Genomic DNA, 19,693 nt, shown 5'->3' on the forward strand with positions numbered 1-19,693 from the left:
TTAGCTGCAATCTGAAAACAAGCTAGATGAAGGAAGGATTTGAACATATGCAGCCTGGCTTCACAGTGTACCCTCTATAACAATGCTACTACACTATGGTGTCCTTTAATTACCTCTAAGAAAACTCATGCAGTAGAAAATAATAGAAACATACAGTCAGGCTTGAAAAAAATCATAGTGAATTATAGCATTCCTCATAACCGATAAAATATGCAGTTAACTTTGCTGATGCAAAGTCTAAGAACTTTCTGTGATTAATAATAATTCTCCTTAAACAAGAAAGAGCACACAAAGAAGGATTCCCAGAACTTGATGGAATCATTATTTCAGTCCTGTTCACATTATTAAGAGTTATCACCAGTTTTCTTGGTGAGGAATCGAAGACTGGTATCAGAATCCTTTCTCCCACTTCTAATAATTGGTTACATATGCCTGTGCGAGTGGGTGTGAGTACAGGTGGTGTAATTAAAGAGAAGACTTTCTGCTTAGACTAATCACAGAAAGATCTTAGTCTTTTCTAATGCAGATACGCCAAGAAAAGGCATTTCATCATACAACCTACATGATATGATCTCATTTGAGAAACCAGAGGAAGAACATGAAAATATGTATATGGAAGGAGAGGGGAAACAAGTGAAGGAGGGAGGAAGAAAAGGAGGAAGGAAAGAAGGGAAAGAGGAAGACAAGAGAAGGAAGGCAGGTAGCCAGGAAAGAACGATGTGGCAAATGGCCAGTAAGGATATACACAAGGTGGTAATCTTTCTCCAAAAGATTTTGTTTAGTGGTATTTTCCTACAATGAGGAAAAAAACAAAGAAAAAAATACATATATTACCAAAAAAAATCAATATAATCTTAATTTGAGGCTATTTGCCCTCTAATGTATTCTACAAAATTCTGGTTATTTTTCTAATTCACAAGGCATCTGATCTCATTGCAGAGTAAGTTTTATCATTCTCCTAAGCTCACCATAATTCCCAAATTTAAAAATCTCTCTAGGTATTAAATCATAACCCAACCAAATAAAGCCAAAAGGTAATTCTTAAAAGAATCTGCAAGTATTTCTTCATCATCTTTTCACACCTAAATAGCTTCAAGCTTCTATATTTATCACTTATGAATTATATTCAATTCCAAATAACTTTAATCTCATATTTTCAAAAACACGATACTTATATGTCAAGCCCAAAGGGGATGGAGTAAGTTACATTTATGACTATGGTGTGTATAGGTGTGTGTGTATAGCTGGAATCCCTGGTTTCAGCTAATACAATAAATCTTCTAACAATATTTAACCATAACGTGGTATTTGGGTTAAAAATGAATAATAAATTCAATTCAAAGAAGTTTATAATTTCATACTTCCCTTTAAAGACCCCTATTAATGATAGGCATTAAGGAGGGCACTTGTTGAGATGAGCACTGGGTATTACACGTAAGTGATATATCACTAAATTCTACTCCTGAAATCATTATTACTCTATATGTTAACTAAATTGGATTTAAAATTTTCAAAATTTAAAAATATATAGAAAACCCCTATTGAAAGACTTTCCTTTAAGAGAAAGAAAGCTTACATGGAGATATTAGCTAGCCTCCACCTTGGGGTAGCAAGCAGGTCTGCAGGCCAATTTTTTTAATAGAAACCTGAAATATTAATGCACTAAATCAGAAGGTTGAAAAGCCCTTCTCAGTTGTTTTAGTTCAAGCCATTATAACAAAATACTAGACACTGGGTGGCTTATAAATAACACTAATCTAGTTCTCACAGCTTCAGAGGCTGGCAAGTCCAAAACCAAGGTGCCAGCCAACAATGCCCACTTATTCACTGGTAGCACGCTTCTCACTGTAACCTCACATGGCAGGAGGGGCACAGGAGCTCTCTTGAGCCTCTTTTATAAGGGCAATCAATCATTCCATTCATGAGGACTCTGCCCTCATGATCTAATCACCTCCAAAGGCCCCACCATCTAATACCATTACCCTGACATATCAACATATGAATTGCAGGGGAACACAAACATTCAGACTATAGCACTAGCTTTTAATCTACCAAGAGGATGACATACCAGCAAATTCTGGAAAAATATTGCCTTTTAACTACATTGAAGATATACAAAAATGAATGTAAATCCTTTAAATACATATGGCTACTCTGGCCAACATAACTTAGGCCTCCTCTTACCCTACTGCTTCTAGCAATTGTTTTCTTTTTCTTATTCCTCCTCTTCTCCGTTCCCACCCTTACAGGCAAGAGGTAAAACAGAGTCAACTGTATGAAAACAAGATCAAATACATGGCAGCTGTTGGATTATGAAAAATGACAAAAAAATGTTGCAGACACTTTCAGGAATCACTTGTGGCTTTATTTCATATATAATATGATGCAGTATGATGCCTAGAGAGATTTGGAACTTGGAAGGGAAAAGGATACCCTGATTGGCTGCATTCTTCCTTCATTAAGTTTTTATTTTAAGTTGTTAGTTAACATACAGTGTTACATTAGTTTCACGTGTACAATATAGTGATTCAACAATTCCATACATCAGCCGGTCGGTGCTCATCACAGCAAGTGAACTCCTTAATCCCCATCCTTTACCCATTTTAACCTTGTTAGATTTTTTTTTAATCCAGTTTTCAATGGATGGACTAGCAGCAACTAGTTGAGAGTAAGGCTGGCAACAGAAAGACCCACCCAGCCAAATCTTGCTGCTCCGGGAATTTGGGGCCAATACACTTCTTTTCTTCTCACTCCACTCCCCCCCTCCTACCCTCAGCCCCCACAGCGCCCATCCACCCTATACTTCTAAGACCCTTTCTTCTCTAGCCTCACTTACTCTGCTGCCCCAACACCCCTCCAGTCAGATGGCATCAAAGTAGGAAACAGATGGGAGAAGAAGAAAGAAAAAGGAAGACAAGAGAAAGGAAAGCCCCAGGTTAAACCATAATCCCAATCCCATGGCTCTTAAATTTGCAGGATTAGCCTGCTTTTATTTTGTTTTTAACCACTCTCTTCCTAAGAGGTCCAGTTCTGTTCTTCTACCCCTTCACTTCCCTTCTCCTATGCTCTGAGCTCTTGTTGGGACAGAGGACTCTGTGGAGTAGCTCAAGAATTGGATAAGTCCCAATCCTTCTGCTTTAGCTCTACCACATTGGAAATGAATGCATTTTTCCAAAAATACATTATCATAAATATTATTTGTTTCTATAGTACCACTGGCACTATACTCTAAGTACATTTTATAGATTCATTTATAGGTTAACTTTTAAAGATTGGCTTGGAAACATAAATATCATTTAAAAAATTATTTTCTTGTAGGAGCGTCTATTCTAAATTCTCATAGCCATAGGGATAACTGTATGAATAAAAAATTTAAAAAGAAACCAAACAAATAACTTGCTGAAGCTACAGAATTAGTAAGTGCTAGAGCCAAAACCTAAAGAGAGGACTGTTCGAATGTGTGGCATCAAAGACTATACAATTTCTATTATACCATAGAACCTCCAAAAATACATCTGTGTTTTTCATTAAGTAAATGAAAATTCTGAAAAGCTAAAATTTTACTTCTAATCATTAGATATTTTAAATTCAGTATCATTTATTAAAACATTTCCTGAGTACCCTTCTACCCAAACCACATCCAGTAATAATCACCGATGCTAATAAACTATTACTGACATTATCAGGGAAAAAAAAGTATTTAAATTATTTCAAGAATTCGCCACTATTGTTAAAAATCTATCATATTATTTCTCTTCCCTGTGTACATTTGATTTGCTCATACTTCTGTAAAGGGAACAGATTCTTATACCCAGGAAGAATTCCTTATTGCTCAAAACAAAAATGTTTATTGAAAAATGCTTTTCTCAAATCTTCTATCATCATTTCCAAAACAAAACATTTTCATTTCTCCTAACTTAAGAAGAATTATTTATAAGAATAATTATTCTTTTCTCAATAAAATAAATACAACTGTAGAACATGGAACAAAAGACTTTTTGCTCATGACACAGCTATTACTACTATTAAATTCTAGCTAGATCATATCTTACAGATTCATTAAAAAATAAATTCAACTATATACTGCCAACTTGATTTAGCTGAACAATGCTAAACAGAGGTTAAAAGGGTTTTAGGTCAGAAGTGTAAATCAGGCTATTAGTAAAAAAAAAAAAATAATAACATACTTATGGTTTATCCTTTTTAATGTTTATTTATTTTTGAGAGAGAACGAGGGGTAGGGCAGAGAGAGAGAGAAACAGAGAATCCGAAGCACACTCCACAGGGTCAGCACAGAGTCCAATGCGGGGCTCTAATTCATGAACCGTGAGATCATGACCTGAGCCGAACTCAGACACTTAACCAAATGAGCCATGCAGGTGCCCCATTTATGGTTTATCCTTTATTATAACTCGAAACTGCCATCTTGATTCACAAAGAGGCTCCAATATCCAGTGGAACCTCAGAACCACTATAGAACTAGAACAAGCCAACTGGCAGTGAATGACAGTAGTATGTTAATGGTATAAACTTTTCACTGATTCAGTAATGTGTAGACATCACCACCTCTTGAACTTTGACATTAGTAAAAATAAATAAGATATTTACACTTAGAAAATCCCCTAAAAATGCCATTTTTACTTTTTTTTTTTTTTAATTTTTTTTTCAACGTTTATTTATTTTTGAGACAAAGAGAGACAGAGCATGAACAGGGGAGGGGCAGAGACAGAGGGAGACACAGAATCTGAAACAGGCTGCAGGCTCTGAGCGGTCAGCACAGAGCCCGACGCGGGGCTCGAACTCACGGGCTGTGAGATCATGACCTGAGCCGAAGTCCTGAAGTCAGATGCTTAACTGACCAAGCCACCCAGGCGCCCCCCCATTTTTACTTTTGAAAATAAAATTGCAAAGACAACTGACCACTTCTACTGTGACTGTGTCCCCTTAGGTCTGTAAGGATTTGCATTTTAAATTGACAGTATTTCTCCAAACAGTATTTCTCTTTGATTGATACTAAAAACAATAAACATATTAGACATCAAATATTTGAGTACAGTATATTTCTTTATATGGGCACAGTATATCATGTGGCTGACAGGCAAAAAATGAAAATAGACTTGCCACAACTTCCACCCACAGATGGGAGTACATTCACCACATGGGCAGACTAATTTTCTCCCCCCAAAAACAAAGATCAGAGTCATATGGCTTGAAAATAAGCTCTCTATTGTCAGAGAAAGTGATTTACAACATTTATGAACCTATGTTTTCTCACCTTTTCCATTTGCTTTGAGGAAAGCGACAGTCCTAATGATCTCTATATTTTATCTTTGCATGGGCAGAATTTGCATTTTTGGTAAGCTCACTAGTTTAGTTACCTATTATGGAAGTACCTCGATTCACTTGCATATATCTTCTGAGGAATACTGGTTTCCCAAGCCCATGTCAATTTTTATTAACAAGTTAATTTACCTTTGGAGAATGGCAATGAATTTACGAAGCCAAAGGCCTAAGATTTTTCTATTTACTACCTCTCCTATGTATCAGTCCTCATCCACTTAAAACCATATGTTCAAGGCTTCCAAACAGAATGTCAGTATCCTCCTAGTCATTTAACATGCTCTCTCCCAGACAAGCAGGTTTAACAATCTAGCTATCTATGTTTACATTCTGCACTGCATGTTAGGCCATTTCTCTCCTCTTTCTCATTCCTCAACTTGTCAATCTCTCCTGCTTGCATAACTTTCTTTTACCCACTGAAACTTTCCCATGGTCTGGTCTCTCTTGTCTAAAAAAATAATAAACTAAGAAAGAATCCAAAAGAAAAACCTTAATCCTGTAACAACTTGCCTTATCCTCTCAAACTTCTTGAGTTTATTATACTCATTTCTACTTCCTCATCTCACATTTTTGCATTTATTTAAAAAAATTTCCCAACTTTCTCAAAAAAAAAAAATTGACAAATCTAACTATATATATTTAGAGTGAACATCATGTAACACAATCTACTCTTCCAACTCAACAAGAAAAACTTCTCCAGCAGTTTACCACTCCCCACTAAGTTGCTAGAGCAAATAAACAATTTTTAGCCCTTATCTTAAAGAATATATTTATAGTATTAACACTAAAAATAATGCCCTCATTCTTGAAATCCTTCATTTTAACTAACATTCTTTCATAGTTTAAAAACAATAATGCTGACTGGGAACTCTACTTCTGCTAAAGTAATAATCACGGTGCTAGGTGCTCACATGTATTAGCTTGGCAGTTTTCTCACTGCTATTGTTACCCATTAATGTTTCAATGCAGCTTCTTAAATAAATAAAATAAATTAGAATAAAAAAGATCCAAGTGTATTCAATGCAGTAAGGCTAAGTATTATTCTGGAAAACTTATGTGTGTGTGTGTGTGTGTGTATTCACAACATACAATTTAGCTCTTATTTTGGGTCATATTCAAAAAAGTCTGAAAGACACTGTGTCTAATTTAATCACCAGAACCCTACCAGTGAGGTCCATATAATTTACACTTTTTAATAAAGAAAAAACTAAGTATACAAAAGCTGTATAATTTGTCTGTAGTCAACCAGTTGGTGTGACATTCCAGAATAGCCTCTGTTTATCTCCTGATCTCCAAATACCCAAATGGTATCTATATTTCTCTATGCAAATATCTTAAAACACACTCCAATCTCAGAATTTAAAAAAAACTGTACTCAATTTCCACACATTTTCTCATTTGCTAATTTCCAGTGTTTCACTCTTCATCATCCAAGCATCAATCCTCATATCTTAGATACAACCACTCTTCACCATGTCATTACCACAATAACCTTCAGTCATGACCCACCCTTTCTTTCTAGAATAACTGCAAGAGTATCCTACCATTACCTATCATTATGCTCCCTCCAAGCCTCCAATTCACTCTCTGCTTTGCTGGAAGAAATCTCTTCAAAATATAAATCTAGGGGTGCCTGGATGGCTCAGTCAGTTAAGCGTGCAACTTTGGTTTCAGCTCAGGTCATGATCTCACGGTTTGTGAGTTCAAGCCCTGCACAGGGCTCTCTGCTGTCAGTGCAGAGCCACTTCAGATCTTCTGTCCCCCTCTCTCTCTGTCCCCCCACCTCAAAATTAAATACACATTTAAAAAATGTTTTTAATATATATAAACGTAATTATTTAGGGCAAACTCTCATAACTCTACAGTCAAACTGTAAAGTTCAAATGCAATACATAATTTCCTAGAATGGATTTTTGTGTACTTTGGGCAGTACTTTAAAAAACAGAACCTAATTGATATTTAAAGGACTTTTATTAAAATCAATAATGGTTGAAAGACCCAGATCAAAAACTCTTTACTTGCTGTTAAAGTTACTTCAAAGATAATAGGTTACGTTTACATAAGGATAGTTTCAAGAACAATCACAAATGTCTTTCACTCAAAAATTGCAGATAGCTAATAAAATATGCCATTTTCCTAAAAACAAAATACATCCATATCTTGAGACTAATGAAAGGGTTTATTATTTGTACCTTCACAGAGAGTTGACTAGAATTCATTAAATGGCAGGCATCAATGCTGTTTCTAAATAACGTTTCAAAAACAAAACAATAAACTTTAATTTGTGCTGGTTTCTTTTTTTTTTTTAATTTTATTTATTTATTTTGAGAGAGACAGACAGTGCAAGCAGGGTAGGGGACAGGAGAGAGGGGGAGAGAGAGAATTCCAAGCAGGCTCCGCACTACCAGCGCAGAGCCCAATGGCTCAAATTCACAAAACCATGAGACCATGACCTGAGCCAAAACCGAGAGTCAGATGTTCAATCAACTGAGCTACCCACACACCCCTGAGTTGGTTTCTAAATAAAAATGCAATGCTTTTCAATGTTTATAGCAGATTAAGATATGTCTACTGTGAATCAGTCATACACAGTCTGTAGATTATCTGCTATGACAACACTTCTAAGCCCTTCAATCTACACGTTTAAAAAAACTGTTGGATTTGTTGCTTCGCAAAGACAGGTGAAAAGAATTTCTAACTAAGTACTCACTAGGATGTGATCAGAGTTGTCAAAATATGCTTTATGATACTATTTTAAATTAAATTCTTTAAAGAAAAGTGAAGCTGAATCATTTTATTTTTCTAAACTATGTGTTCTTCATACACAGATATTTAGTGTTGAAAATGAAACCAATCAAATAAATTGTTTAAAAGTGTAGCATGCATCATTGTTTTTTTGAGCAGGATTAAGTGTAATAGTTTTGGCATGATTTTTGCGTTGTTGTTGATTCTTCCCTTTGCTTTTCAGTTAAAACAAAAAATAAGAGCTAATGATTCCAAAGAAACTCGTTTCTTTTCTCCACATGACTATTGGAAAGATCCTAATCAAGCCTGAATCAACAACTATAATAAATCCTTGACTTAAAAAAAACAAAATAACAACAAGTTGCTTTGCTCACAATACAGGTTTGTAAATTGAAAAAAAAAAAAAAAAGGCTTTACAGGTATACATGAGACAAAATATTCTACCAAGTTTTCAACCAGGACTTCTGCTTCATAGTGATAGGCATTTTTCTGAGGCAAAGTTATGACAAACATGCAAAATAATAAGACGACTGAACAAAGGAGGCAGAATCATTATGAAGAATGCCCACTAGGGTTGTACAGAGAGACTTCTTTCAAAACATCTTCAAAATATTGTACCCCAGTTCCTAACAGAATTGATTTCTGGTACACAGACTGAAAATCAAGATCGCCATGTATGAGAAAATGCGTGTAAAAAAAAAACCAAAACTACCTCTTAAAAAAAAAACAAAAGAGCTATTCAAAAGTAAGATACTTTCACTACACATTTAAATAGCCATAATTTCAAAACTAAGAACACTGGTTTGTTTTTTAAGTAAATTCATACAATAACCATCACATCCTACATGTCATTTTTAGAAAATACCTACAGAACTATTCCTCAAGTTCCTTCTCTAAATAAATAAAACTGGCACATTTTTCTCTCTATTGAGAAAAAATCTATTTCTATTTCCCTTTTTCCCATTTAGAGGCTAGGATAAAAAGACAAGTTGATTACTTTCTAACAAAATGTTTCCCTTATCCTCTCTTTTCCAAAGGCAGTTACTATGAATGGGGGTCAAGGAACAATATCATTTGATATTTATCTAATTTTACACAAAATTAAAATTGTTAATAAATGGAAAATTGTGACCTCAAATATCCGTACCATACACCTGAATTTTAAGAATAGAATATTCTAATGCAATTAGACTCACTAACTCCTATGTACAATATTGTTTGTTCATTGCAAACACATGCCGGAATTCAGCCAAACATGTAGCAGTGTTTTGTTTGAGTGTAGTACTTTATAAATGGTTTTTTTTTTTGCCATTTGCCAAACCTCTTTTGTTGAGTTATTCAAACTAACTTCTGCCAAGAACACTAGGAATTTGGTGATAGTGCTTCTTTTAGGAGAAAACAACCCCTTTCCTCAGAAAACGGAAAATGTTTATCTTGGCACTAAAACCTTGTATTGAGCCTTCTGGAAAGTATTTTAAATTGTTGTTTTTAACCTAGACTTTGTGACTGAAACAGGAAAAGGTTTCATAGCTCTACACCAAAATACATATTTATAGGGCTGATTTTCTTTCTACACCAAAAATACTACGTTGATGGCAGCAATTTTCAAGCACAATTTCCTAGGACCATGCTAAAGTTTGGGTATTATCACTATATTCAACATATGACTTGTTTTTAAACCTCAAAACTAATGACTAAGAAATGATAAATGATGATCAAATATGCTATCCTTAGATGTCATATTGGGAAGGATTGTTGCATTTAACTATGTTCTTTTAGGAATTATCACAAAAGGAAAATTTACTTGATATTGTACTTTCCTCCTATGGATGTCAACAAAAGAAAGGTTTCTACGTTTTCAGCTTTTTTATATTTTCCCCACTAAGTATGCTTTATCTTCAGACTAGATGAACATAAAGATCAACCATGTGAACTTTTTGCAATATTGTCCTACTAATAATCTGAATACAATATGAAGTTTTGGAAAATTGATGCAATGATACAGTCTTTGTCCTTAACACCTCTACCTCGCCCCTAACAGTTCAAACAATTTCACAAAGACCTCTAGAGAGCTGCAATGATTTTTCAGTCACTAATAACCAACAAAAAATACTATGCACTCATTACCAATCCTTTGCAAATCAAGCCACCCTAGCCTGAAATTTGATCCATTTTTTTTCCCTTCTATGGGCCTGGCTGTCCCTTTACAAGAGTAACAGCAGCAGTATCACTTTATAATGCATGTAAAATAGCTGATAAAGTGATAATAAGTTAAAATCATATCGTTGTGCTTATCAAATATTTATTAGGGTGTTCTGGAAGAAAATTGTTTTAAAATTCTGGTATGGTTAAATTGTCTTATTTAAAGGTATCTACAAAATATATCTTATTAAAACATGTAACTGCCTTTGTTAATCAAATACAAATTTTAATTTTAAAAGTTTGGTCCTTCCTGCTGTGATTGAATTCTTCCTATATCCAGAAAAATCATGAAAAAGTGTCTTCAAATTAGTGTAATAAGAGTGAGATAAATGGAAATTACTGGTATCACTGACAGAAAGGTTATGAAGGAGTGGACTCTTCCCAGTGAAAAATCCCATCCCTGCACTGCTATGGTTATACAGCGATGGTATCCTTTTTATTGGCCTTGAAATCCTGAGCCATCCTAACACTCCTCCACAGGCCTCACAGTTTCAGTGTGAATGAGAAATATAACTCCGACATTATGGACTAACTCAATACTTTAAAGACTATGACGAATATGCTAGTTTATCCCCACAGAAAATTTAGATTAAGCTCTACCATCACTTTTCTCTCATCTAAATCTAAAATGCTGACTGTTTTACAAGGAGAGTGAAGAATATCTAAAATCAGGTCCAGAAAAAACAAAAATTCACTTGTCAGAATTTGAGACTATTAATTTACATATTCAGCTTCCCAAGATGAACCTATAAGTAGAAAGTGAAAAAAAAAAACAAAAACAAATCTTCTTTCCCTCCCTCTATTCACTAAGAAGCAGTGATTTATCTCTATTCTAGAGGAAAGAAAAAAAAATACAACTCATGCCACTTGTGAGAAACAATTATTTAGGGAACAACTTTAGTTATATGGCTGATTCAAAAAACCACAAAGGACCACTATTTTTTTCCATTAAAATAAATAGGTATAACAGTACATACCTGAAAAAGAACATGTACATGGCAGCTGTGATGCAGAACAAAAGGACCTACAACAAGGAGAAAATACATTACTTGCAAAAGACCACTGACATCATTTGTGTGTCTTTCTTTTCAAATTTTAATTCCAGTATAGTTAGCATACAGTGTTATATTAGTTTCAGGTGTACAATATAGCAATCAATTCAACACTTCCGTACAACACCCATCGCTCCTTACAAGTGCCCTCCTTAATCCCCATCACCTATTTAACCCATCCCCCCCACCGACCTCCCCTCTGGTAACCATCAGTTTGTTCTCTCTAGTTAAGAGTCTGTTTCTTGATTTGTCTCCCTCTCTCTCTTGTTTTCCTTTACTCATTTGTTTTGGTTGTTTTTCTTTTGTTTTGTTTCTTAAATTCCACATGTGAGTAAAATTATATGGTATTTGTCTTTCTCTGACTGACTTATTTCGCTTACCATAATGCTCTCTAGCTCTATCCATGCCATTGCATCATTTGTATGTTATGAAGGCAAAATTCTCACTATTAAATCTTGTGCCTGAAACAATTTAAAGATGTGCACAACTAGTCATGCATGTACCACATTCCCTGTCTTTCAAATAAACCATGTTAAGGCAATAATGAGTCTGTTCACACACACACACACAAATGAAATTATACACATTATACAATATGTATATATATTACAACATGTATTATGTGTACATAGACTGGGTAGAAAGGTAACATGGTTCAAGAGGAACGATGAATTTTTTTAATTATCTGTAAGAATCCCTGAAGAAGCATAAGTAACTTAAGAACAAAGACATTTGTTCATTTATATAATGAAGTCAGCAAATAAATCATAAAGCTTATTAACTATTATACCAAGATGACCAGATTTGTATTCAAATGTAAAAAATGCTTCAGTGGTCAGCCAATTCTAATCAATAAGAAAAACTCCTAAAATTATAATCATCCTTTGTGGGATACAGACTAGCTGTAAAACAAAATTCCTCTAAAAGCAGGCATCCGAACACAATAAATCTAAATTTAAAAAGCTCCTCTCAAACACAACATAATAAGGTGTATGTGGAAAGAATCCAGAATCCAAGTCCTGACCAAAAGCTTAGTTATGCCAACAAAGTGGATCTCCATAAGGTGTTTTAAATCACTGAAAAACAAGTTGTAAAAATGTGTTCTTGTGTTAACAGTATAAACTAAAACATGATTGTCAATGGCCTCACATCACAGATAAATGACAAATGAGCAATCTTTAACTGTAAAAGGCTTACCACAAAGTACAACAAAAATGAATATAGGACAAAATAGTGTCTTGGTACTTCCAACACAATTTCTAGTCAACTAAGAAAAGCACAGTAGTTTTGCTATTACAGTTAAGCTTGACAGGTTTGCCACCTTGGCTTAAGATAAGCATTATAAACATAATCTGAATGGCTTAGAAATCTATAAACCTGAGACCCAAAAGAAAATAGGTATCATTTACTACAAAACAAATATTTCTATTATTATATAGAAAACACATAAAATCTCCTTCTCTATATAAAATATATAAAATCTCTTTCTAATAAACACACACAAAATCTTCTGTCCTCTCTCCTTCCTTTCCTCTTTCTCTTTTCCGTTGCCTTAAAAAATACCCTATCAATGATACGTAAGGTTTATATCACTGTTTTTGTAAACATAACATAAAGTGTATGGAATAACTTTCAATTACTGATTAACCAAAACCAATTAAAAATTAAAGTTCAAGTGAGTTTGTGTACTGGCCAGCCAATGACCCAGATCATGAAACTCAATTTTTAGTTCCCTATCATTCTATACCCTTTGGGCAAAGCCTTAGTTCCCAGATGTTCAAGGTTTCATTCTTTCCCTGAGCTAGTCATTTTTCCCCCTTGCAAACCTACTCACAAACCTCTCTAGAAGTGTCCCACAAATCTTTTTCACACCCTCCACCTTTCTCTAAGGAAAATTTCCTTAGTCACTTTCTCTTAAAATGTTGCTATGCTCTATCCTAATGTTCTAAACCTATTGATACTCATGTTAAACTAACATTTATCTTTGCAAATAATACACCTGAAAATGGGAAAAAGAACAATGTTAAAGATCTCAAGCTCTGGAATACAGCAGATCTGGGTTTGAGTCTAGTTGTATGTCACTTTCAATGCCTTATATAATTTCCCCTAAGACATAGATCTCTTGTCTATAAAGTGAGAATTGGAGTTCACTTTTTTATACAGTAGAGATTCAAGAGATAAAAATCTATACAAGCGGGGGGGGGGGGGAACCTAAAGGATATTAATGTACAATAGATCAATTCATTTAACAGATATTTACTGAATGCCTACTATGTTCCAGAAACTGTTCTAGAACCTACAACAGTACACAAAATGGGCGAAGTCCTTACCCTAATGAAAGTTATCTTTTAGTCAGGTGAAAGAAGATATTAAAAGAAAATACTATGTTAAATAGTGATAGCAGTTTAGGAGAAAAACAAAGCAGGATAAGGAAATAAAGTGCAGGAGAATAGGGGTCGTGGTTTTATACAAAGTGGTCAAGGAAGCCAAGACTTAGTAGAGAGAGTGAGGAGATGAGGAGTAAGCAAGGGGACTGTATCAACAGAACCACTGGAAAGATTCTGATTTTTATTATGAAAGGTATTCAGTACTGTGTTAATTAAAGGTGCTAAAGAAAAGATTTAATTTTTAGTGATGTAGTGTTTTCAAAGTTTTTTAAATTAATTGTGCTAATTTATTAAACATGGTGTCTTCAAAAAAATGCTTTTCCAAATAAATGACAATCTGCAGTTAAATAAGGAAGAATATTTTCTGTTTTTCAAAATTCAGAATTTGAAGGCAAAAGGAACTTAGATAAACCTCTATGGGTTTTTTTTTTTCATATCAGGAAACTAATGTCTTGAGAAGTTAAGTGATACATCCATGCTTACCCCAATAGCTGTATTTTGCATTTCCTTCGTTAAACAAATATTGGTCAAATGAGTCACTCTAGAGCTGCTCTATACAGAGAATATTTAAATACAATTTAGACCCTGAAGAAGCTTACAGATAATGACTGCTCCATTGTCCAAATCTGTAGCTGCTGTTCACATGTGGCTAGTTAAATTTTTAATACCTTTACTGAAGTAAAATTAACATATTTAAAGTACACAATTTTGTAAGTCTTGACATAGGTATATATACCTATAAAATCATCATCATAATCAAGATAACAAACACATCCATCACATCCAAAAAGTTCTTAACCTCATTCCCTTATTATCATCTTCATATCTGTAGAATCTATAGTAATGTCACCTCTTTCATTCCCAGTATTTGTAGTTTGTATCTTATTTTCTTGATCAGTCTATAGTAACTGCATTGATTTTATCAAAGAACAAACTTTTGGTTTAATTAATCTTCTCTGATGTTTTTCTGTTTTCTATTTCATTGACTTCAATTTGATCTTTATTAGTTCCTTTTTCTGTTTGCTTTAGATTTCATTTGCTTTTGTTTTCCTATTTTCTTAAAGACAGAAATTTAGGCCATTGATCTAAATTTTTTTCTTTTTTAATATCAGTATATAATGCCAAAATACCTGTTGTACATGTATTCTGATAATTTTGATAAGTTTGTTATTCATTTTTGTTTATTTAGAATACTTCTTTTAATGTATTTATCTATTAACTTATTTATTTGCAAGGGGTGGGGAGAGAGGGAAAGAGAGAATCCCAAACAGGCTCCATGCTGTCAGTACAGAGCCTGATGCAGGACTCAATCTCACAAACTGTAAGATCATAACCTGAGATGAAATCAAGAGCTCAACCGACTGAGCCACCCAGGCACCCCAATTCAGAATACTTTCTAATTCTGCTTTTGCTTACTGCTGTAATCCATGACTTAATTAGAAGTATGTAAGTTCCCAAATATTTGGGGATTTTCAGTGACTTTTCTGTTGTTAATGACTTACTTGATTCTATTATGGTCAGAAAGTACTTTATATGACTTGATTATTTCCAAATTTATCAGGACTTATTTTGTGTTCCAGAACACATCAGAATATGTTCCATATATTTGGTAAGTACCCATGTGTATTTTATTTATTTTTTTAAAGTTTATTTTCTTCTTTAGTGATCTCTATACCCAACATGGGGCTTGAACTCCCAATGCTGAAATCAAGAGTCACATGTTCCTCAGACAGAGCCAGCCAGGTGCCCCTCCAACCATGTGCATTTGAAAAGAATGTGCATTCTACTTTTGCTGGGAAGAGAGTATCAATTAGGTCAAGCTGGTTGATAGTGTAGTTTAAATCTTCTGTATCCTTATTGGATAAAGGGCTAGTATCCAAAATTTATAAAGAACTAACCAAACTCCGCACCTGAAAAACAAATAATCCAGTGAAGAAATGGGCAGAAGAAATGGACACTTTGCCAAAGACAACCAGATGGCCAACAGACACATGAAATGATGCTCAACGTCACTCTTAATCAGGGAAATACAAATCAAAGACACACTCAGATACCACCTCACACCGGTCAGAGTGGCTAAAATGAACAAATGAGGAGATTATAGATGCTGGTGAAGATGTGGAGAAACGGGAACCCTCTTGCACTGTTGGTGGGAATGCAAACCAGTGCAGCTGCTCTGGAAAACAGTGTGGAGGTTCCTCAAAAAATTAAAAATATGACCATTTGACCCTATGACCCTATGACCCAGCAATAGCACTGCTAGGAATTTACCCAAGGGATACAGGAGTGCTGATGCATAGGGGCACTTGTACCCCAATGTTTATAGCAGCACTTTCAACAATAGCCAAATTATGGGAAGAGCCTAAATGTCCATCAACTGATGAATGGATAAGGAAGATGTGGTTTATATAAACAATGGAATACTACTTGGCAATGAGAAAGAATGAAATCATGCCATCTGCAGCAATGTGGATGGAACTGGAGGGTATTATGCTAAGTAAAATAAGTCAGTCAGAGAAAGACAAATACCGTATGTTTTCACTTATATGTGGATCTTGAGAAACTTAACAGAAGACCATGGGGGAAGGGAGGGGGAAAAAAGTTACAAATAGAGAGGGAGGGAGGCAAACCATAAGAGACCCTTAAATACAGAGAACAAACAGAGGGTTGATGGGGGGTGAGGGAGAGGGAAAAGTGGGTGATGGGCATTGAGGAGGGCACTTGGGATGAGCACTGGGTGTTGTATAGAAGCCAATTTGAAAATAAATTATATTTTTAAAAAATCTTCTGTATCCTTAATGATTTGTCTACTTGTTCAATCATTGAGAGAAGTTATCAAAATGTCCTGCTGTAATTGTGAAGTTGTCTCCACAATCTCTCCTTGCAATTCTATCACTTTTTCCTCAGTGTATTCTGAAGCTGTTTTTAGGAACATAAATGTTTAGCATTATGTCTACTTTATCATGATGAAATTACCTTCTTTATCTCTGATAATATTCCTTTGCTCTGAAATCTATTTTATCTGACAGTAACTCCAGATTTCTTTTAATACTATTATCCATATTTTTACTTTTAACTGATGGAGTCTTTATATTAAAAGTTCATTGTGCATAGACATCTTGTTGTTTCTTGTTCCCTCTATTCTATCTGAAAATTCTCCATCTCTTCATTGGCACAGAGTGTTTAACATGACTACTGGTAAGTCGAGAATTAAATCTATCATCTTGGTATTTATTTTTCTATTGTTTCTCATTTGTTTCCTTTTTCCTCCTTTCTACCTTTTCTGGATTATTTAAAGGACTCCAATTTTTCTCTTTTGTTGGCTTATTTTAGTGTTTGTTTTAGGGTTTACAGTGTAGATCTTTAAACTGATGCAGTCTCCATTCAAGGGATATTATACCACTTAATATATAATGCAGAACTTTACAATAGTATTCTTCCATTTCTCTTCTCCTGACCTTTGTGCTACTCTTGCCATCTATCATACTTTAACCTATGTTATAAAATGGCTATATTTTAACCCTTTTCTTCAGAAATGTAGATCTAAAAATAATTCCTTTGTTTTGAAAGATATTTTTGCAGGGTGTAGACTTCTAGGTTGATAGACGGTTTCATTTCAGTAGCTGGCTCAACAAATGTCACTCTAATATCTTCTTCCAATTTGATTACCATGTGCCTTGGAGTAGTCTTCTTCATGTTTCTTGTACTAGGGCTTCATTAAATTTCTTGAACCTGTGGGTTTATAATTTTCACCAAATTTGAAAATGTTTTAGCCATAATTACATCAACTGTTTTTTCTTCCCTCCTTTTGACCTTTAGGAGCTCTAATTAACATACAGTAGGTCTCCCGAAGTTGTCCTACAAGTAATGTTCTCTTTACTTTGTAAAAAAATTCTCTTTACTCTGTGTTTCATTTTGGGTTGTTTCTACTGTTATGTCTTCAATTTACTAATATTTTCTCCTGCAATGAATGTCGACGCCATTCAGTAAATTTTCCATCTGATGCATTGTAATTATCTCTATAAGTTTGATTTATATTTTTTCCCCTATTTTCCATGTCTCTAACTTTCTGCAACTATGGAATTCAGATATAACAACTCTTTTTAATGTCCTTGCCTGCTAACTCCAACAGCTTTGCCATTTGGGTTTGGTATTAATTGACAGATTTATCTTCTCATTACAGGTTAAATTTCGTTTCTTCTTATTGCATGCCCAGTAATTCTGACTGGATATCAGACATTCTGAATTTTACCTTGGTGAGTACTGGATATTTTTGTATTCTCATAAATCTTCTTGTTTGTTCTGGGACACAGCTATTTGGAAACAGTTTGATCATTTAAGGATTTGCTCTTAAGATATTTTAGGAGGGAGTGGAGTAGTGCTCAATTTAGAGCCAATTACTCTCCATTACTGAGATAAGACCTGTATGTGTACTTTACCCAATGCCACAAGAATCTCAAGATTTTCCCATCTTTTTCCAGAAACAGACACTATTCCTGCTGCTATCTGAATGCCAAGCAATCAAGTAAGGACCTGGAATCCTTTCAAGTTGTTCTTTCCTTGGCCTAGGGCATTTCCCTCAGGTACAGGCCCTAACTGGTAAGCAGTTGAGCACTTTTCTCTCCGGTCTTCTGTTCTGTGAACTCTATCCACCATTGTTTCCTCTCGCTCTCTACTCTGTTTCTTCAACTCAGGAAGTCCTTGACTTTGTCTGAATGCCTCTTCTTTGATCCAAGCCTAGAAACTCTCCCAAGCATTAAGCTAGGGTACTCATTGTTTCCCAGCTCTGAGGGCCCTCTGCCCTTCAGTGTCTAATGTCCAGGACCTTGAGATCATTGTTTCATGTGTTTGTTTCATGTGTTGCAATTTGGTTGTTGCAGCTGTAAGAGTAAGTGCTACCTGAATCAACCCATAACTGTTATTTATTACATCAAGAACAGAAGCAGAGTGTGGTTCTTTAAATTTAAATTATTTACAATTAAATAATATTAAAATTCAGTTCCCCATTCACACTAATCATGTTTCATAGAATCCACAGCCACATGTGGTTGTGGATTCTATAACAGACAGGACAGCCACAGAATATCTCCATTACTGCAAAAAATTCTATTAGACTAATGCCTGGCCAGTGAATGATATTTTCACTGTGAATTGTGGTAATGTTATATAGCACTTAAAATATTCTCTCTTCGGTTGTAAAGTAGACATCTGCATACATCTATTTTTATACTTTACACTTTTATGTCTAAATCAACACAAAATTTATAGTCCTACCACTTACTTTACTCATTTGTAGAAACAATACAATACCATCTCTTGCATATATGTATGGAGTAAATGAAATAACATACATAAAGCCTGAAAGAGTTACTAGTATATCAAACATGCTCAGTAAATAACTACTAACAAGAAATAATTTCTCTGTAATTCTCTTCCATTTCACAACCATTGCACAATACACTTACGAAGGACAAGGAATTTTGCAATTGCTTTTTTCACTTTAATTTTGTAACATTTTTTTAACTCAAAAAGTAATGTAGGGCATGCTACAACATGGATGAACCTCAAAACATTATTTAACTGAAAGAAGCTAGTGACCACATGTTGTATAATACCATTTATATGAATTCCAGAAAAGACAAATCTATTTACAGAAAGTAGAGTTAATGGATGTCTAGAGCTAGGGAAATGAGGGGTGACAGCAACTGTTTGCTCATGGTACAAAGTTTCTTCTGGATGGGTGATGAAAAGTTTCTAAAATTAGATTGTAGAGATAGATGCAGAACTCTACATACTAAAACTCATGTAATTAACACTTCAAAATGGCAAATTTTATAGCATTTAAATTACATGTCAAAAACACTATTCAAATTGCTTTTTACACAGTAATGCATATACACAATAAAAACAAAACTGCAAACTAAACAACAAAAATACAAGGAAACGAAAGTTCCCTCCTATTCCAGA

At 34.5% G+C, this 19,693-nt stretch overlaps 1 protein-coding gene across 9 annotated transcripts in view; it reads right to left on the reverse strand.

Moving 5' to 3' along the window:
- TMEM135 (transmembrane protein 135) overlaps positions 1-19,693 on the reverse strand; it is a 362,190-nt gene that overhangs the window by 178,344 nt on the left and 164,153 nt on the right. For all 9 annotated transcript variants that reach the window (XR_006207971.1, XM_042957322.1, XM_007079000.3 and 6 more), the window contains exon 6: positions 11,265-11,311. Coding sequence is in view for 8 of the 9 variants with exons in the window: in XM_042957322.1 (XP_042813256.1) it covers positions 11,265-11,311 (47 nt within the window). In the remaining variant the exon portion in view is untranslated. The remainder of the gene's footprint in view (positions 1-11,264; positions 11,312-19,693) is intronic.

Source organism: Panthera tigris, chromosome D1 (assembly GCF_018350195.1).
Source record: "Panthera tigris isolate Pti1 chromosome D1, P.tigris_Pti1_mat1.1, whole genome shotgun sequence".
Lineage (NCBI taxonomy): Eukaryota > Metazoa > Chordata > Mammalia > Carnivora > Felidae > Panthera > Panthera tigris.